We start from the raw sequence: 21921 nt of genomic DNA on the forward strand, positions 1-21921 counted from the left end.
AGAATAAAATCCCAAGCCTATACAAACTTCATGTCTGATTTCTTATCTCCAAATTAATTTCTTGCCCTTTGCATTCTTCACTCATTATTTCCTTAATCCAACTACCAATCATCCCCTGTACGTAACGCTCTTTCCGTCTCACAGCGTTTGTACCCTTCATTCTATGCAGTATACTTTCTCCTCAGGTTTTATATGGCTGAATATTTTCGTTCTTTATATAGCTTAAATGTTCAGGGCTTCCAGGTTAATTCATACAGGGACTCTATGTGAATCAGAAACAGTTATCTTTCTGGAGAGCATTGTGCAGATTGCATTTTACTTTAGCTCCAAACAGGCAGCAGCCAAATGCCACCTCTCACTGAGGCTGTGCAAGTGTATGTGTGTGGCTAGGGACTGAAATATTCTACTGAGCTACATACCAGTCCTTCAGAGAGGCTATTTTTGACCACCTTATCATATCAAGCCTCCCTGATATTCTAAATCATGATTCTCTATGTCTCTTTCATGGACTTTCAATCTTCAATTATTTAACTATTTTATTTACTTATTTATTTATAGTCTGTTACACTCACTATGGCAGTAACTTCTCTGTCAAGTTCAATGTTATATGATCAATTTTTATCACTCAAGCTCACTATTTAGGGCTTGACATAGTACTTGGCACATGGTAGACAAAAAAATTAATTTTTAAAATAAATAAATGGATGAAACTGTGCTCTAAAATTTCTTATGAAGGTGAAAAAGAAAATAGTTTTTTAGTTATCCAATTTAGGTTTTCATGGGCACATGTTATCTGAAAACTTATGTTTTTCTTCTTTTTTTCACTATTTATTTCCACTCCTTGAAATTTTCTGTTTTTACTTCCTGTAACCTCTATTTGATAGATCACAGGATTTGAGTGGGACTTATTGCTTTGCTCCAGAACTGGTGCTAAGTCAAGCTGAGCACAAATAGGTATTTAGTATCTCTCATTTCAAAGACAGGATCTTAACAACTGGAGATTTATTACTCGCAACCAGTACTCCCATCCTCTTCACATCTATTGCCAGTTGGATGCCTAGAAGATTGAGGAAGGGGAGTGAAGAAGGAAATTGTCAGTGTTGTAACAAGCCACAGTATAGCACCTTTTCCATGTGTTCCCTCACCCACAAGTCAGGTAAGATATGAAGACTAAAAATCACCCCTTATAAGAAGGAAAGACCGACATCAATCTCAATTTCTGGACATTTTTAAAGTGACCCACTGTTGGCCTTCCAGTACTACTTTAAGATTCCTATTATAGATAGATAGATAGATAGATAGATAGATAGATAGATAGATAGATGTATAATCATATATATAGATATATGTATAGTCATATAGTCATGTATATACATATATCTATATATATATGAGATATATCTATATCTATATGATTCTTCTCCCCTTAGGATACAAAGAGTATCTTTCATTATTAATATATATACTGCCACCACAACTTTTAACGATTGATAGTATCCTTTTATGTTGATTCTAAATTTACCTTTTATAATTTTGCTACTCCCCTACTACTAATTTGAGTTGTATCCTCATTTTTACAATTAAGATACTACATGGATTATTCTTGTATATACATTCGTATTCAAAGAAACATTTAAAATTATGTGTAAAAGTACATTTTAAAATCAAATCCTACCTTATTCTTTTTAGAGAATCTCAAAAGCTCTAGCTGAAAAACACATTGTTTAGGGCACTAAAAAATGAAATGAATAATGAAACAATGAACAATGAAAGCAATAAAAGGAAACCTTTGTCTCAAAAGTGTTTGAGGAGTAGAGTTTAGAGGTGATAAAAGTGGGAGCTCAAAAATACAGTTACAGTGTTTAAAGATTAAAGGCAGTTCTAGGGCTAAGCAAAAGCAAATGAGTGTGGTTTAATTTTTCTTTGATGTTACAAGTATGGTATCTTAGTCATCTTTTACAGTATAATAATACACAGCAGTGCATATAGCTTAGCAGGACAATTCTTTCTTTCATTTTTTTTTTTAGCAGCACTGGGGCTTGAACTCAGGGCCACTTTGAGCAATTCCATAAGCCCTTTTTTGTGATGGGTTTTTTCAAGATAGGGTTTCACCAACTATTTGCCTGGCTTGGCTTCAAACTGCAACCCCTCTTGATCTCTACCTCCAGAGTAGCTAGGATTATAGGTGTGAGCCACCAGCACCTGGCTAAATTGGGCAATTCTTTTACCAGTTTTACCTAGGTCACTCATGTGCCAGTTTGATTCGAATTAAGAAGTTTGATTAGAGCTAGATAGCCTAAGATTGGTTCCAACATATGCTAGCAGTTTGGTCTAAAGGGTGTCAACTAGAAAAACTCATCTTTACTTCATATAACCTGTCATTTTCTAGTAGGTTAGAATTGCCTTTTTAATGTAGTGGTCTTGGGTCAGTACTCCAAGAAGTGAGGCTGAAAGCTAAAGATTTTCTTGAGCCCAAGGCTAGGGAGTCATTCAACATCACTTCTGTTGCATTCTATTGGTCAAAGAAAGGCCAACTCAGACTCCACTTCTTATATGGAGGAATGACAAAGTAATATTGCAAAGGAGCTGAGATAAAGGGATGGAAAGGACTGTGGCCATCTTTCTAAACAATCTATTATAGCGGGTCTTGTTTAGAAATGCCTCCCTTTGTGTTACAAAAGCAAATTTGTAAGTTGATTATCTGCCATCCAAAACATGTTTCCTATAGAAGGGGGAAAACTCATTTACCTACACAGCACGCTACATATTAAGTTCATTCATAAATATCTCACTTAGTAATTCATTCAACAAGTATCTTTTAGGTGCCTATTATGTGCCAAGCACTATGAAATGTTTGAGAGACATAAAGATAGACATTGCCCTTGTCCTTAAAGAGTTTACAGTCTATGGAGGTAAAGTAAACATTAAATAAATAGTAATTCAAGAAGTGACAATAATTTGAGATTAATATGACCGATGTAGAAAATCATCATTAGTTGAGTCTACACTCTGCCAACACTGAGATGATATTTACAATATATGAAGCAAGATAGTTATTCTTCTCATCTTTAGGCAAGTAATTCATAAACTTTAACCAAGTAATTCATCGAAGGTTACTCAGGTTTGAAGTGGCAGAACTTAAAATACAAAACAGTTCTAGCTGGGTGCCAGTGGTTCACGTCTGTAATACTAGCTATTTGGGAGGCAGACATCGGGAGAATTGCAGTTCAAAGCTAGACTGTAAAAATAGTTTGGGAGACCCTATCTTGAAAATATCCAACACATGAGCACACACAGGGTTGGCAGAGAGGCTCAAGTTGTAGAGTGCCTGCCTAGCAAGTGTGAAGCCCTGAGTTCAAATTCCAGCACCAAAAACCTTTCTCAAACTCTGCTTTTTCCAATGTATTCTTCTGCCTCCCTAGACACCAATATTGTTATGAGTACTTGAAACATAAACAAATCCACCAATAAACAGACATACAAAATCATGGTAGATATTTTGTGGGATTCTGTTGAAGGGACTTCAGTGTTTACAGCTATAGAGATTGATCATGTGCAGCATACCTAATTTAGAACATTATCCAGAACAAAGAATTTTGCTTCCTAAATCTCTCTAGACCCAGAATATAGACTATCACTTGGGTTCACTAGGTTGAAAAAAGAACCATTTAAAAAAAAATAACATGACGGGGTTAGTTCATTAATAAGATTACCTAAAGACAACAAAAAGGTTTAGAAGAGAATGACTACTGAATTTCTACACAGAATGAAATATACTGTACTTACTTTACTAAACAACAAATTTAATCAGGAATATACACATCTTGATCTCATCTTCTTTTTGGAAAAAGAAAGGATATGAGTTCTAAATTTATGAATATTTGTAAATATATGCCAACATATGTATATAAAAGTACACAAACACAAAAATTTGAAATAATTATGTGTGGCTTTAATATTGTTTTATTCCATCTCACTAAGAAACCAGTATAATCCCCAGACTAACATATGGCTTCTGTAAAGTTTTGGTCTATCTGAAACATTTTTTCTTTCATATCCTATTACTCCATTTGTGGCTTTATCTGATCTCCATCCCATGCTAGTCTGTGTTAGGCATATATATCAAACAGCTGAAATTCTTTTAGTATGTCTGTGATGCCTTAAATACAGCCTTCAATAAAAGTTTCTATTTGAATTATCTCCATTTTAAATTTGTTGCTGTACAGATTTTGCAAGACTAGAACTTCAGTAGGTTGTGACCTCTAATGTTTTCTCTATAAATCTCTGGTTAAAAGTCACAGATGACTGAGAATGGCCTGTCAACCAGCACTTCTCACTGCTGTTCATTCATTCATTCTCATTTTCTTTCTCTCTGTTTGTCTGTCTGTCTGTCTCTCTCATATTGCCCAACAGTGGTAGGTAATACAGACTAGACTATTCTAATGGTACTGGTGGTACTTTTGAATGGCTAATAGCTGTAAAGCATGATGTTGATCTCTTTAGGCCTTCAGGCAGGCAAGTCAGGAGTAAGGACCACATAAACTGGTTGCCTCCAGCTGCCAGCAGCCTTTACCAGAGCTTCTTGGACAGTGGCCCAAGAAGAGTAGTTTCCACAGGTGGAGTGGATGGTGGGTGAAAAATATCCAGTAGTTCCTTCCATAGGCCTCTAATCCAAGGTAAAAAGCAGTATGCTCAGGAGCTGGTTTCTGAAGTAGATGTCCAGATGATAGACTACCTTCTTGGCTGTGTTTAACACACCAATGCCAGCTTAGAGCTCCCAGATGGTGCAGCATTGGTCACTCAGAAACTCTGACTTCACAGGCATCAGATACTTTTGATTATTTACAGGTGATGTGTCTTTTTAATGGCATCCAAAGTAGAACTGGTATGACTAATCCAATAATGCATGTACATTTTACAAATTAAAGCTTCATCATTTTAAAAAGTACTTTTTAGAAAACAGTTCAATTGGATTAAAAATCCATTTGTCTTATCACACCCAATTTCATCATTGCCTTTTTTTTTTTTTTTTTGGCAGTGATGGAGATGGAACCCAGGACCTCACACATGCTACTCTATCACTGGGCTGCATCTCTGGTCCTCATCATTGCATCTGTCAATTAAAACAAAAAGGAAGGGCTACTGAACTTTTTGAGTATAATTTCAACCACTGTACATTTTTGAATGGTTGCAAAAGAAATTATTTTTACCAATTTTCATTACCTATTTTCTAAAGTTTCTTGTGAATGTAACTATTAGTTTCTTATACACAAATTACCACAAATCTGGGATGGATTTCTCTGATGTAAACAGTGGGCTGTACTACATCTGGAAGCTCCAGGGGAAAATACATTTAATTGTTTTTTCTAGTTGAGGGCGGATATCCTCATTCTTGGCTCATGTTCCTGCATGACATCACCTTTTCTACCCCTGCTTCCATCATCACATCATTTTCTTCCTGTCTTCAAATCTCCCTCTGCCTATATTTTATGAGGGAGTTATGTTTACATTTAGAGACCATCCAGATAATATAAGATATTCTCTCCATTCGAAAATCCTAAATCACATTAACAAAATCTTGTCATCATAAAGGGTTATATTCACAAGTTCCAGGGATTAGAACCTAGATGTCTTTTGGGGTCATTAGCTAGCATATGACAATGATTACCAAGGATTAAAAAATTATCATTTGAAAGTATTGATCAGGAAATATATGTAACTATTCAAGCATAAAATCTGATTCAAAGGCTATGTTCAAGCAGGCAAGTTCAAATTTCTCATCTAAATATTTGAAGACATTTTTTCCATTTTATATAAATTTAATACTTAATACTTCCCCTACTACTTTGCATTCATTTTTATTTTCACAAATGTATACGCTATGTAAATAATTCTTTACCAAATCTAATAGGGATATTCTCAAATTCCCTTTAGGTTATCTCAGGATGCCATGAAAATATTAATGTTTTCTCTGTGACAATGAAGAAAACGCTGGGAAATATAGTTCTACAAGTTTATAAAGCTAATAGAATGGAGAAAAAAAGGACTAAGGATGTAAGTGAACTAAATCCCTATGTATTATGATAGGAAGTCAAAATACCTAATAAGTTATAATGCTTAAAACCTATAAACCAAAGAAATATAATTTATGAGAGAAATATAATGAAATATAAGCATTCAGAAATATGGAGATGACTATTAGAAGAAATGGTTGCCTCCAGTGTGCAGGGTTAGAGTAAAGACAGGTAGGGCAGGACAGTACTGCTACTCACTATGGACATTTTGATATTTCCGTATTTGAATTTTTAAAAACAATGTTAACCCTCATTGAAAGAAAAAAAGCTAAAATTCAATTTAAAATGACAAGACGAGTTGGAGGCATGGCTCAATTGGTAGAGTGCCTGAGTTAAAATGACAAGAGAGCATTAATACTCTACATTTTTTCCTATGGTCTAAATATGACGTTCTCCTTCTTTTCCATTCTAGAGAGTGGGAACACTGTTACTTTTTATTTTCTAATCATATTACTTACTTAATGACATATATTACCCAATTATCTAAGCCTCATCCAAAAAGTAGTCCTGAAGATCTTTTCTTTAATATTTAGTTAGAGTGGCAGGTGTGAAATGCTTAAAATAAATTCTCTAAGACTAAGTTAGGAAACTGAAGTTCTTCATATTTTTCTTCCCAGTGGTGGTACTTGCAGGAAATTTAATAAGTGAGGCCAGAGGTGGAGATGTTTGGAAAACCATCAAAAGTTGTTTGATGGAATGCACAACAGGGAATCTTTAAAATAGTTGAAAGACGAAGAAAAATTGGATTAAACTGAATGCTTGTCTATTTCACAGCTCTTTTTTAAGAGAAATTCAAAGTCAATAAGAATAACCTTATCATCTCTACATACCTCACTATGGTAAAGCAAGATTTATTCAGCCTATAAGTTCAGTAAGAGATGTGCTATTTATTAATAGATTTTTTTTTGTATTTCCAAACTTTCATCACTTAACAACCTATGCTTATCAAAACCCCTGAGAATATAGGGTATTTCTTTATGTTTATTCCTGGCCTACTCATTAAAGGGAATGACTCCTCTGCCTCTAAAATCAAAGGGAATCTGGAGATATGGTTTGGCACATAATTAAGATATAATTTGGCAGGCATCACCATATCTCCTTAATACTTTCCTCTGGGGAGCATGTAGAACAGAAGGAACATGAGATGTCAAAGAGAAAACCTGACTTCCTAAACTCTCAAAGGAGAACTTAAAGGGAAATTTTTGATAAATATGAACAAGATAAGGCATAGTGGTTAAGCTGCATTCTTGTGAGCCTCGTGACTTAAAACCAATGAGAAGACAGGTTATCAACTCTTTAGATAACTATGTATAATGTGAGATAATTCTGTTTCCTAAAGCATCTCAGTTATTTGAAATAATTGCTACTGATCAGATATAAAAGTTATATAACTTTCAAATGTAATTTAAAAACCACACTGTGAACAAATAGGATATGTCACAATTGAAATTCAAAACTTGTTTCAGCAAACTTCCTGATTCATTAACAACAAACAGGGTGTTAATAACAGGAAAGCATGAAGTCTTTCTCTGCCTCAAGTATTTGGAAACCTATTAATTTTTAGACTACTCTTTCATTAGTACTCTATCTCATAGACAGAATTTGATATCTTTTTCCTCTTAACCCTGTTTGGCTACCTTTTGATTCAAGTGAAATGCCCTACTGCTAAATGTAGTCAGTAACTGGCAACTGCTGACTAACAGTAGCCCCTTTTTCCTCATTCCTGTGGGTGGTCTAGGATTTAGATGGGTACAGATGGGAGCCAATATTGAGTGTGGCAGCAGTCCAGTGGATAGTTGTTGCCTAGTCTCTTGGCTCAACACTTTGGGCATGACATAGAAATTTTTATGTCCATGACATGTTTCCTCAAACTGCACTGCTTTATTTTGAGTACAGAGGAAAGGGAAGGATAGAGAGAGAAAAAAGTAAATAAATAAAAGACCACACACATTGCTGATCTGTATCCTCATTTCATATTTTAGCAATTTCTAAACCACCTCATTAGATAATGCTTCTGGTGAGTAGTTACCAAAGTTTGCCATAAAATTACCAGTGTTAATATTTGCTGCTATTACTCTTATATTTTGGCACAGGTTTATATTCTAGGGGGAAATAACTGAAACCTAAAATTTTTTACCTCTAAATATAAGTTAAAATTCTTATTTATGGCCTTCAGAGAGTAAAGAGCAGGATGTAATACTGTGAGTTAAAAAGATGCAGTGGCACTAAACTGGCCATTCAATATATACTTATGGAGGGCTTGCAACGTACCAGACACTGTATCAAGCACTAAATCTAAAGATGCACCAAAATGCATGCTTAAAAATAGGCAGCAAGCAGTTTCCTTGTTGTTGAAAATTCCTGCCTAGAAAAAAAGAAAAAGATGTGGCGAGGTTGTTATACATCCCGGGACACAGGACTAGTTAAACCGAAATGAATTTTCTCATATTTCTATGGGGAAGTAGAAAGAAAGAATGAGACAGAATTTTTGTCATCCTTGGATAGTAGCATATGGTACCAGAGAAAACTTGGCTTCCAGGGTTCTTTTTAGTTTGCAGCTCATCTCATTTCAACTCCTTATCTCTGCTCACATACTACTTCCCAGCCCCCCCATCTTTATCCTCCTTTAGATCACCTACCCCAAATTTCTGAAAAGGTTTTATTTGTAAAACTATCCATATTACAGATTTTGAGTGATACCGACATTAAAATTTTACCCCATGAAGGGATATTATAGAGGAGTATATTATGAATGAAAGGATGAAAACAGAGAGTGAGAGGAGAGAGAGAGAGAGAGAGAGAGAGAGAGAGAGAGCAAGAGAGTGAGAGCAAGAACTTTTTAAGAGGCTGAAATGTAGAGAAACAGGTAATTGCCTTCTAAGCAGGCCATGGCAACATGGTCCTGAAGAGCCTCACATCTCCAGCCCCCCACCCCACATTCCTTCATGATCTGTCAAGTAAGGTATTTCCTAGTGGCTCTGAGGGAGTGGGAAAATTCTCTACAGAGTGTTTAAGGGTTCAGAATTTAAATTTAAGCTTCCATATAATGAGATTCCGTTGCAGGGTACTATATGAAAAATAGTATTTGGGCATATGGCTTCTGGAGTGCTACTTCTCTAGAACCAGCCTCTGAGTAGTTTACACACTTACCCAGTAAAGATGGCAGTCACTTACTTTTTGGAGATTTCTTGAGTCACTAAATGTACAAACATCCTTTGGTACCTTATCTCAGTATCTAATCACTCATAAATCAAGATGTCATTCTTAGGAATTACCAAATGCTTTTGCTACAATGAAAGCTCACTTCCTTGAAAGAAACTGAAAATGTATGTCTACAGAAAAATTGGCAGATGATGCTTACTGCAGCTTTACTTGTAATTGTCAAAGCTTGAATAAGCTATAGTGCATCTACAATGGAATACTATTCAATATTAAAAGAAAATGAGTTAACAAGTCATGCATGCAAAGACACGGAGGAGCCTTAAAAGCATACATATTACTAAGTGAAAGAAGCCAATCTGAAAAAGGTGACATGCTTTATGATCCCAACTATACAACATTCTGGAAAAGGCAAATCCGTGGGGACTGTATCAAAATAAGTGGTTGCCAGGGGCTGTAAATGGAAAGATGAATAAGCAACCATAGAGAATTTTAGAGCAATGAAAATACTCTGTATGATATAGTAATGGTGAATACATAATACATTGCCCAAATCCATAGAATATACAGTATGAAGAGTGAACACTAAGATACACTACAGGCTTTGTGCGATTGTGATGTATCAACGTAGGTTCATCGCTTGTATTAAATGTACCACTCTGGTGGAGGATTTTGATAATGAGGGAAGATATGCATATGTACTTTTCTCTCAATTTTCCTGTGAATCTAAACTGCTCTAAAAATAAAATCTCTTAAAGGTAAATCACAATCAGAAAAGCAAACGACCATCACAGCACAAATCTCTACAGCAATGGACTTGGAGGGCAGAGGTGGTTCTGGCGGGGAAGCCACCATTTGGCATTTCTTTGAAGCCCTAAATCCCTCCCTCCTTTTAGAAGGCACACACATCCCACTGCTCACTTCTGGACGCCTCCTTGCCCCCGCACCCCCCTCAATGCAGACTTCGCGCCACGTTGAAGACCTGGGTTCTCAGGAAGCTACTGTGGAAACATTGGCTCCATGCGCTCAGGTTATTTTTGCGGGAACAATTTTACACACTCCTGCTTAGGTTCTCCCTATCGCCGGGGTATCTGCACAAGGCTTGCAAGCGTTACTGAAAAGACATCCCTCGCCGCGGCGCCCCAAGTGCGGCTCCCACGCGCTGAATTCCCGCGTCTGCCTCAGCGCCCGCCTCCGCCGGGTTTCCTCGAGCTGCAAATGCCCCGTTCCTGCCACTTCCGCACATCTGATTGGCCAGGTCACACGCTCGCCTCGGCTCTTGATTGGCGGGCGCGCCTGTCGGTCTGTGCCGTAGGGACATTTCCGCATTGAGGGGCCCACTCCGAATGGAGGGGGAGGGGAAGTGTTTGGGAGAAAGTGGGGGATTTGGGTGTCGGGAGCCCGCAGACTGGTGGGCAGCGGGGTTCCGCAGCTGGGTTGCGACTGCTGCCGGAGGCCCCAAGGTGTGCATGTGTGAGGGAAGAGGGGGAGAGAGGTGACATTTCCTCAGCCTGCGAACCTTCTTCCCGGCGCACCATAAACGCCCCCAATTTCCCAGCTGCTAAAGGAAGAGAGGAAGGTGGGTCTCGAGGGGCGGCTGGCGGAGGGGCGGGGTCGGGCTTTTGGCGACCTTCTCCAAGAGGTGCGAAACCCCTTTCCGCACCCGCTGCGTGGCCTCGGAGGCCCAGTTTGGGATTTGGAAGAGCGCCGGGCAGGAGGGACAGGAAAATGCGTGGGAAGAGCGGGGGTGCGCCGCTGGCCTCTTGGTGTCCGTGGTGGTAATGGCGGGGGGCGGGGAGAGAACGAATGGCGACATGGCCATCTGCCTCTCCCGGGAAGGCGGGTATTTAGAGGCCCCGGCCAGTTGGTTAGCCCGAGTTTGCGGAATTCACGGCGCCTGCAGCCCGGGATATTTGTGGGTTGGTAAAAATGGTTGCATTGCCGCCCCTCTGACCCTTGCGTGGGCGGGAGCCGCAGCGGGCCGGGGTTTCCCGGGGAGCCCGCCAGAGGCTGGACGGCAGGCCGGGGAGGGGGCAGCCGGGTGCGGCCGGGTGCCTGCTGCAGTCCAGCCCAGAGGGCGTGGAGAGCGAGGGGCGGTGAACAGCCTCCGAAGATCCGCCTCTTTCATTGATGAAATTTAAGTTCGTGTGGTTTTACCTTTTTCGGGAGTCTCCAGCTGGCCCTGGTTTGTGTCAAGAGCGCGGGGCAGCCAGGACTTCCCAAGCTGACTTGATCGCACCAAGTTTCTCGTCTTTGGGAATTGGCAGACATTTGCCTTGGGTGTCTCTTGTTTTTCTTTTCTCTTTTTTTTTTTTTTTTTTTTTTTTGGAGGCCAGTTTTAATCGCTTTGCATGAATACTCCCTTAAGTAGCTGAACATAGGCGGAGAAAGAACACGTCGGTTTTTAGAGCGGGGAAGAAGAGAGACCTGCCCTTATAAGTGTGACTCCTCTAGAAATTAATAAATTATAAGCCAGAGTATTTTAATAAAATGTCGAGATTTGTACAAGGTAAGACATGCTTCTTCTTATTAACCGGGTTGCTTCAGCCGAATTTGGGTCCTGGCAAGTTGCGGCGTTGATGGGTGATTTGGAAGTGGAAATGTGATTTTTGAGATCCTATTTGCGAACCCCCTGGCGTTTATTGACGTCTGAGCTGCTTGGAGCGTCTTGCTGGGTTCGCGTTTCAGACTTGTATGATGTATGTCCCTGTGCCCGGCTGGGTTTAGTGCTGCCTCCCTGAAATCAGGTTAGTAGTACTCTGGCTCCCCGATAGTGGCTGTGAATGATGATTAAGACAAGATTTTGACTGCTGATTAATCGCCGTTCTCTTCTAGTGGTCGGTGTCGAGGTACATGTGTGGGATGGACGGGAAAGGCCACCCGGAAAGCTTGGGGCGAGGCGGGTAGGTTTGCCAGGACTGTTGAGGAAGCGTTTCTGTTCTCAGCTGCTACTCTGGGCGTACGTGGTTTGAGTCTCAGATTCATTTGTTGCGAAACCAGGAATAGTCTGTTGAAGCTGGAGGTCATATTAGCCGGAAAAATGACTTTGCTGCATTGCTGTTTTATTTTTTCCTCCTTTGAAATATGAAAAGATTATTAAGGTTTCTTTGAAATTTGAAATTGCCCTTTAAATTCCACATGTGTATTAAAAAAGAGCTAAGAGAATGAACATTAACTGAGCTGAGCTGTAACATTGCCTGTATGTACCGGTGTGTATAGGGTGTACACGTTGAAATTGGTGCTGCCTTAAACCTGTCGCCAATTTGTAGCATAGGATTTGCTTTCTGGTATGTATGCAAGTAAACCTTTCCTTGTAGACCCCAGCATGTGAGAGCTTCAGCCATCTTGCTGAACACACAGCTAGTAAAGTTCACAACCACTTAATGTTCTCAGTAAATGTAGGCGTACTTTTTGTTTTAAGTTAGTGATGTCTGTCATTTGAACCAGGGAGTAAAAAATGCCTTCGTGAGTTCTGCATCACTTTATTAACTCTTCTTTAAATATTGGACAACAGATTAAGAGAATCTGACTTGCCTGCATTATTATGGAAACAAATGGGACCCTTATGCCTGCCTTTAGCACTGAACTCAGAAATGTCACTTGTCATTATACTTTCAAATTCGTGTTATAACTTACATGTGTGATTAGAGATGCTTCTTATGTTTTGATTGAATAAATGCCTTATTCAAGATTAGAAAGGCAGAGATAACTTAGAAATGTGCTAGTTTTTGTAACAACAATATTCTATACTACAAAACCAGTATTTTGCAAGGGGAAAGGAGACAAGTCACTTCTCTTTAAAAATTAGGAATACTTAGTAAACTCAAGGTATTTCAGATAGCTAAATGGTTTTAGAATAGTTTGCAGAGTAGGTGCATGTTAACTGCCTTTGCTGTTGAGGCAAACTGTCCTCAGGAGATTTCTAAATCAAGTAGCAATACCTAGGAGTGGCTGTATGTATCTGTCATTTATAGATACAGCCACTTTTTAAAAAAAGCCTTTTATTTTAGTATACTTCTATATTTATAGAAAAGTTGCACATTTGTCAAGACATAGTTATGCTCTGGTTTATCATTGTTTAAATTTTGTACTTCAAATACGAGCCATCTATATGTTTAACTCTGCTGCTATTATAAATGATAGACCTAATTGACTGATGATAACAGCTATCCCCACCTATCAGTTGTCAAGTATAAGGATTGCAATTTTTGTTTTTGATTTTTTTTAAAGCAGATTTTTTTTCCCTATAATACTTACTGATAATTCCACTCATTGGTACTTAATTCTTTACTATATAGCTAGCACAAGCTTAGGTTCCTAATAGTTTTCATATATTTTCTCATTTAAGCTTCTTAAGAGCCATAAAAGGTAGATTTTTATTGTGACTTTACAGTTGAGGAAAGTTGTGTCTTGTCCAAAGTTCATAGCTAATAAGAAACACTGAGGTTCATGGATGAGTATATCTAAAACTTCTTTCCAACACATTTTATTGCTTCTTAAAACTGTAGGGATGGCCTTTTTCTGCAAATAAACTGTCATTCTGTGTGGGCAAAGATAATATTATATTCCTGAGGGAGATACAATCTGGTAAGTAGCGGATGCTCTAAAACATGGGTAAGAAATGAGAAACCCACAACTCAGCACTCTCCTTGTACTTTTTAGTAGGTTAGCTTACATTTTTATTTATTTAATTTTTTTTTCTTTTTTTTTTTGGCAGTATTGGGGTTTGAACTCAGGGTCTACACCTTGAGCCACTCCACCAGTTCTTTTCTGTGAAGGGTTTTTTGAGATAGGTTCTTGAGAACTATTTGCCTGGGCTGGCTTTGAATTGTGATCCTCTTGATCTCTGCCTCTTGAGTAGCTAGGATTGCAAGTGTGAGCCTGTATATAGGAGAATATTAGTATCCTTTTTTGTGGGACTGGGATTTGAGCTCAGGGCTTTGTATTTGCAAAGCAGGCACTCTACCACTTGAGCCAAGCCTGCAGTCCTCATTTTCAGTTATAGTTTTTATTATACCCTTTAAATTACATAAATGTTCAGAAAGATGGAGGGTATGGGTTTCGGTTTGAGTCCTGTGGAGTCCAGGTAATCTTAGACACACAACTTTTCTAACCTCGGTTTCTACCTATATAAAATTTGAGTATTGGGCTGGGAGGATGCTCAGTGGTAGAGAACGTTTTTTTTTTTTATGATGGCCCATGGCACTGAGTTCAGTCGTCAGCATCCAATCCCAAACATTGGGTAATAATGCTGTGCTTCAGGGTTTTTGAGAAGCTGATATTAGATGAGTTATGTGAATGAGCTAGATATATGAGGCCAGTAAGTTTTACTGTAAAAAAAAAGAAAAAGTGGGGGTGGCCTTTCAGATAGCACTGCTACCAGAAACACATGTTACTAACTAAAATCAGGCAAGTATGACAGTTGTTTACCTTTGTATTCCAAATTTGGTGTTCAGGTCTGAGTACTTGAGAGTTGATGTGTTTAAAAGAAAAAAATGCAGTGTTGGGAAGGGAGGGCAGGATAAAGTTTGGATATTAGGGGTGAATACAAGTGGGTGGCAGTTTTTGTTTTAGGCCAGTCAACAAGATTGTTTTGAGTGCTAACTCTGTATCGTACAGTATATTGGAATTTCTGGTGTATCTCTTTCAGTGAGTACTTGAAGTTCAGTAGATCTGGATGTTATTACCTATGTATTGGGTACCCATGTTTTTGATTGTCATGGAACATGGGTTTGCTATATTTGTCTTGACTCTGTTTCTCTAAATCCAAGCTGTATACTTTATGGGAAAACTGGGCATCTCCACCCTCAAGCACTTTGGTCATAAGCTGTTAGCTGGAAATTTTCAGTTAATAAAATTATTTAATATTGGTAATCAAATGAATTCTTGGTGTGCATTCTTGGGCCAAAAGAAAATTTAAGTTTATTTTTTCTTTTTGGCAGTAATGGGGTTTGAACTCAGGGCCTTATATTTGTTAGGCAGGCACTCTACCACTTGAGCCATACTTCCTGCAGATTTAAGTTTCTTTGGCCATCTTCCCAAGTCTATGTTCCTCAGGTGCATAAACTTCTTTCTCATAGGAAGACCCTTCCTTGGGATCTGCAGCATGTGTCCTGGCTTATACATTCTGCTCTCAAGTCACCTTCTGTCTGCTGGTGAAATTTCCTCTCCACCTTTAGTTGTTTTTTTGCCCTAGGGATTGTTGTAGGGATTCCAATTATTCTAAATAGTTATGAGCACTGTCTCTTTCCTAGCTTGTCACATTTGGAAGTGGTGGAGGTCATCAGCAGTTGTGGCTTTTTGCCAGGTTGTCAGTGGGTGCCATTTGGAATTTTGCTTTTCAAAAGTAATGAGAGCTGTCTCCATAAATGTTCTGAAGCTTAAAAATGGTGAAGAGACTGATGTTGTCTAGCCAACTAAGGCCATATTATGTGCTTATTCTGTAATTATAAAGGTTTTTTTTTAAAGTCTTAATATATCATCTATGTCAGTTATGCAAAAAGTCCTTTATTCTTAAATGGAGGTAATTTCTTATATTTCAGGGAAATCCATTTAAATACCTCTGTGTCAAAAGATTTTTGTAGCTTGTCAAAGTTCCCATTTGTTGGAATTCTTTCTGTGACTTTTGGTAATTCCTGTTTGGTAGATGGCAGCTAGCCATGGAAGATTACTGAGCTAATTTTAACTGGTAGGGTCTCAGATGAATACAGGGATGAGAAGTATTCTGGGGCCTGGTTGTCAGGGTCAAGTGTGTCCTGGTTCTTCTCAAAGCCTGAAACCTTTTGCTGATCATTTAGATGTTGTCTTATTGGATGCTTTTTACCCAGGAGGATTGTGGCACAGGTCTGAGTCAGGACTAGCAACACCGAAGTAATGACTAAAGCAATCCCTCATTTTTTAAAAAGTTGTAGTTCAGTATTTATTATGCTGTTAGAGAGGGATTTAGTTAAATTCAGAGTCAAAGTTAAACATGTTATTAAGAGAAATTCAAAATGAAGATTTGAGCTGGTAAAGCATTTAGTGACTGTCAACAGGGACCTGTGGTTAAATTTCCCTTGTTTTTACTAACTTATCCTTTCTTCTAATAAGATGGATGATTTTCATTTGTGGAAAGCCTACTAAGGAAAAAAATTGATGGAGAACATTAGAGAAATAAATATCAGCTGGTGTACATCTTGGAAGTGCCATTATAATATTCTAAAGATACATTGAAAATTTTGGATAATAGGTATTTTCTTACAGTAGCACTTTACAGAGACCATTGTGTGTGGGGGTGTGTGTTGTACATGTGCATGTAGGTGTGTTGTTTAGAGATGAATTGTAGCAACTTTAATTGAAATAACAGGACAATTTGTGTTAAGACTGTAAGTTAGCCTGATAATAAAATGTTCTAGGTTAAAGAACAATAAACTGTGGCTTTTCCATTTTTCACCTATTTGTATTTGGTACTTTTTGAAGAAGTGCATAGGTTCTCAGGAAGTCAGATATACTCATCACTGAAAAGTTAATATGTGCAAATATTTGAAAGTTAAGCTAACTCTCAATTATCTGTAAAAATGAGAGTTAACTTCCTAAAATGTTATGTATCCTGATATCATTTATACCATTGGAGAAAATAGAATTTCTGCCACTGCATTTATACTGTAGGAGTAAATTCTGACAAATCAGAATAACTCTATAGGGGAAGTACTCTGAGGGTTTGAGATTTAAAATGGGGGAGGTATAGTACACTTGATTTACTACTCTGTTGATTGTTTGGGATTGTCTAGAAACTGGACTTTTCCTGAAAGTGGTTGCTCTTTTGACACAACCTATAATTTCTTTTCTAAAATGACATATTTTGAACTTGGACATCTTTATCTTGGTAATTTAGTGGGTTGTAACAGACATAGTGACGATTAGTTGAAACCATACTGACTATTAATTGACAACTGACTTAATTGAAACTAGATCTCTAAAATTCTACCAGTCATGTGTGTGTCTATTAATAACTTAGTAATTTTTTGGAAGTTGACTTGTTAAGCTATCAAAAGGAAATTAAACTTCATGTGTTTTTTGATTAAGCAACTTTTGTGTGAGAACTGAAATAAACTCTGTTTGAAAACTGTTTCCAAGTTCTGCTCATTGGTGATGCAGGCATCTTGTTTAAAGTAATTGCCTAGGACTCAGATTCTGCCTCTGCCAGTAGTTCCATTGTTTATTTTCCTCAGTTATTGCCAAAAGAAATTGATTGTGCCCTCAAACCATTTTGGCAATTAAGGATTGTTTTTGATAACCATAGAGAAATTGGCTATGTTGTCTTAGCTAGCTTACATAAACAACAAAATGTTTCATTTTCCCCAAACATTTCTTGATATTTTTGTTAATTTTTCCTATGTAAATCAAGAGAGTTCCATGTTTCTTTGTGATGTCATTTGTATCTTTAAAAAAAAGTGCAAATAAAAACCAAAATCCATTCTTTGTACTTCTGGACCTGAAATAGTCATATTTAGTCTAGTTTTTGCTCATTAATTTCCAAATAGAAAAATACTATTTTAGGGAACATGCTTTTTGACAGTAGCTCCACTTGGTCTTTGGCCTCATTGATCTGCAAAGTGAATGGAGTTTGTATTTTCCTCTATTTGCTGCCCTGGCAAAGGCTGATACGATTTTTATTTGTGTTATATTCCTAGTTAGAATTGTAAAACTGAAGAGTAGGAAAATGCAGGAACATAGTTATATGCACTGTTTTGGATTCATTTGTGCAAATGGTAAAATGACTAGCCTCCTTATAAAGTATTTACAGAGTGCATAAAAGCTTTCTTTGATTTTTTTGTTGTTGTTGCTCAGAAAACAAACAATACTTAAGGAAAAGTTGGAGAGCCTTAATAACCTCACATAATAGACATAGTTGAGTTGCTGGTTTTCACTCAGATTTGGTTGCATATGTAAATGCACTGTGAGAGAAAAGACCTTCCTCCCGTAGCGGAAGCAGCAGGCAGCAGGACTTGGATTCCAGTGTGGCACTGCCACTGTGTCCTGAGCAATTCAGCATCTTTGGGTCCCTGTTTCTTCACCTCCTAGGTAAGGAATTGAACTCACTGATCTTAAAGCCCTTCCAAGCTTAAAAGTTTTATCTTAGTGCATGTGTATCAAGTTATAAGGTCCAGCTATCAGATCATTTTTTGGTCATTGATGGTGATTTTAGGTTGTGCCCCTTTCCTCTCTTCAACAAATGATTGAGATAGGCCTCTTAACATGACTTCTTATCCATGAACCTATGGCGAAATGAACTTAGTGTTTCTACTTTTTGGTAGTACTGGGGTTTGAACTCAGGGCCTTGAGATTGCTAGGCAGGTGTCCTATCATTTGAACCGCACCCCCAACCCAGGTTTTGGCCCTTTTGACCCTGGGGCGGCCTTGGACTGCAATCCTTCTATTTGTGCTTCCCAATAGCTGGGATTACAGATTGCACACCACCATGCCTGGCTTGTTGATTGAGATGGAGTCTGGGATAACTTTTTACCTGCACAGCCTTTGAATCGTAGTCCTCCTGATTTTTACCTTCTGAGTAGTTGGGATTACAGGTGTGTACCCACACCTGGTCTGGCAGAGTGACATTTTTTACCACATCTATTTGGAATATTCTGTTTTCCAGAAGTGACATTTTCTTCTTTCTTTGAGATTTTAAGAGCTACTCTAGGCTGGGGATAAAGTTCATTGGTAGAGCACAAGGCTCTGGGTTTGATCCCTGCATCATAAGCAAACAAAAACTCTATATGAGAATAAGGTTAATCTTAATCTTGATGAGAAAGCTAATTTATGTATAAATTCTAACAATTTTTTAAATAACATTAAACAATTCTTGATTAGCAACATTTTTTTTCCTTGTTTTTGGTGGTACTGGGGATTGATTTCCAGGACCTCATACGTGCTAGGCAAGCACTCTACCCATTTGAGCTATGTTCCCAGCCCAGCAACAATCTTGGTGAGTGAACAGCTCTGCATTTTCAGTGTCGCACCAGATCACAGAGGTCTGATATACTTTAATTTTGTTACTAAAAACATTTAAGCACTCATAAGGACTTTCATCTTTTTTCATGTATCTCTTTTTTTAGTGAGGTATACATTTCTCTAAAGTCCTTTGGCAAACTATGCCCTCATGGGTCAATAACAAGAATCACGTTATGTTTCATGGGAAGGCTTTAAGACCAATCTGGGCCTGTTGCCATCCCTGAAACACATGGCCTTGAGGTATACAATAGATGATAGCTGAATATTAGGGTAGGAAGAAGGATGAGGAACATTGCTGCTCCAAATGATAAGATAAATGAAATGTAATCTTTATCAGAGCTACTCAAAGGAATATTGCAATGCCTGCTCATTAGAGATGAATATTCTCTCCACCCCAAAGCTACTGAGTCATCATATCTGGGAGCTTGCCCAGGAATCCGTGTTTTAACAAGCCCTCTTAGTGATATGTATGCAAATTAAAGTTTTAGAAGCACTATTCTGGAAGTCACAATTAGAGTAGGAAATTGCAGCCCTTCAGCATTCAGTAGCACTGGCTACTCAAAAAGGTACTACAACCTGGCTTTTAAGACATGTCTGGACTCGAAATTTTTATTTATTTTATTCAGCCATGAAAATCCCATCAAATGAGGAAAAGAAGTGATACAATGAAGGGGATCAGTCCATTCAAACAGCACCACGAGATTAGAGTGGTAGGCAGACTAGTTAGAAGCTATTGTCCTCGTGACCAGGAGAGTGAAAATGCTAGGGGAATGAAGGTAGTAGTGATGGAAGTGCAGAGCAACGAAATGGAATTGTAGTGATTCAGCAAAAGAGTTTTGGTGTTGGATCGGATGTAATGTGAGGAGAAAGGAGAGGACAGCCAGCTGTGTGACTGAGATTTCAACCTGGGTGACTATGAAAATGTTAGTTCTGTGGGGAACAAAGAAAAGAAGAGACATCTAGTTTGATTCATGAGTTTTGTTTTGGACAAAAAGAAGGTTTAGTTTAAGATAACTAGCTTGGGTGTCCAGGTGCAAAAGATCTGGAAGATGGTAGGGAGTGTACATCTGGAGCTCAGACAAAAAAGGTCCGGATGAGAGGCATGTATTTGAGAGTTACCCTCTAGTCTGGCTCTCTTTAATCATTGCCGTAAAATCCCTAAATATCACTCCCCTCCAGAAGCATTTCTATCAGAACCTCTTCCTATATCAACAGAGATATAGTGAGGAAATAATTGAAGAGAAAATAATGGCCTGGAGACAGAATCTTTGGAAACCCAGGGATCAGGAGAAGAAAGGAAACTACGGACACTGATGCATACTCAGAGACAAGAGAAGATACAAGATAATATTGGGCAATGGATTCCAAAAAAGAGCTTTTCTGGGAAGCATATTCACAAAGAACTGAATTTACCTCAGGGAGCGCCCAGAAGAATTGGCTGTAAAATCTATTCGGTATATTCCTCAACTTTGCTCATGGTTGCTTCTAGTTGCCATTACATTCTTGGAGTCTTAAATTATTTGAATCACAAGTAATTCCTGGTTTAAGATTAAATGGGTTTTCTAATCCTCTGACTTCAAGTGCCTCTCTCAGTGTGAGCTTCCAAAGAAGCTTGGGACTGATCAGAAGGAATGAGTGGTGAGAGGTGGTCTAGGGGTGGCTTTTCCACCTTTTGTTGCTCTTGGTGTTTTTCCAGTGTTATCTCCATAGTCTGTGCATTGTGAAACTACCTTTGTACTTCTGAAAGTGAAGTTAGTTTGTTTACACCACTTTTCAGAGTGTCGGGAAACGGAATTATATATACCTCTTAGTTGTTAAAATGGCATGGAATGAAATACCTGCATTAAACAAAAACAATGACCAGATTGAATGTCTCCTGCCTCTTGTTTTTCTTGGGTGTGTTCCACCCCTATAGTGTAAAGTCTATGATGTTGAAATTTTAGTTCTTGTGAACAAGGAAGAATTAGGAAATTTTGGGGGAGAATGGAAGGAGGTAATAAAAACATTACTGCCTGTTCTACATGAAATTGACTAAAGTGTAATGAAATCAGCCAAGGTAATTCTAGTAAGTCCAGTTTTGTATGGTGGGGTTTTTCTGTCTGTTGATTGGATGTGGAAAGAAGTTCTGCTAGAAATATTTTGGATTAGAATAATATTGAGGCATTTTATGCCAAGGATTAAAGAGAGCCAGACTAGGGGGAAAAAATGAGCAGGATATTTCTACTCACTATGATAGGATGGGACTTAGAAAAGAAAAAAGAAGCTTTCCTTCTGGATACCAGTATGTACCTGCTCTGTGACTTTGGATAAATCGCCTAATTATTTTCATCCTCAGTTTCCTCATCTATAGAAAGAAGAGGGTAGATTAATTGTACTCTTCTCATCTCCAAAAATGTTTTGAGTTATGACTATGGTAATGAAATGTTCGGCTTTTAATCCACTTTCTGTCTAAAGCTGTGGAGGATCAATTCTATTTTGTTAGGAAGTGGGAAGGGACAAAACATTTTATGAGGTTGGAAATCTTGCATTATTCAGGGGATTCTTTAATTGACCTTCCCTTAGAAACACAACTGTCATTGCCAGAAGTGTAATCTGGGAATATTAGATACAAAAGAGCTTCTAAGGTCTGTACTCTTTTTGTCCTGCCAGAAATACCGGACTTTTCTTCTAAAATTCAGTATGGGCAAGGAGATCA

At 38.2% G+C, this 21921-nt stretch overlaps 1 protein-coding gene across 3 annotated transcripts in view; it reads left to right on the forward strand.

Annotated features, from left to right (window-relative positions):
- The first annotated feature begins 10603 nt into the window (after window positions 1–10603).
- Ugp2 (UDP-glucose pyrophosphorylase 2) overlaps window positions 10604–21921 on the forward strand; it is a 44484-nt gene continuing 33166 nt past the window's right edge. The window contains exon 1 of one of the 3 annotated variants that reach the window (XM_020161703.2): window positions 10604–10812. Coding sequence is in view for 1 of the 3 variants with exons in the window: in XM_020161702.2 (XP_020017291.1) it covers window positions 11724–11742 (19 nt within the window). In the remaining 2 variants the exon portion in view is untranslated. Of the gene's footprint in view, window positions 10813–11385; window positions 11743–12058; window positions 12083–21921 lie in introns of those variants that run through there. The other 2 variants (XM_020161702.2, XM_020161704.2) reach the window with 2 other exon arrangements.

This window comes from Castor canadensis, chromosome 12 (genome assembly GCF_047511655.1).
Source record: "Castor canadensis chromosome 12, mCasCan1.hap1v2, whole genome shotgun sequence".
Classification (NCBI taxonomy): Eukaryota; Metazoa; Chordata; class Mammalia; order Rodentia; family Castoridae; genus Castor; species Castor canadensis.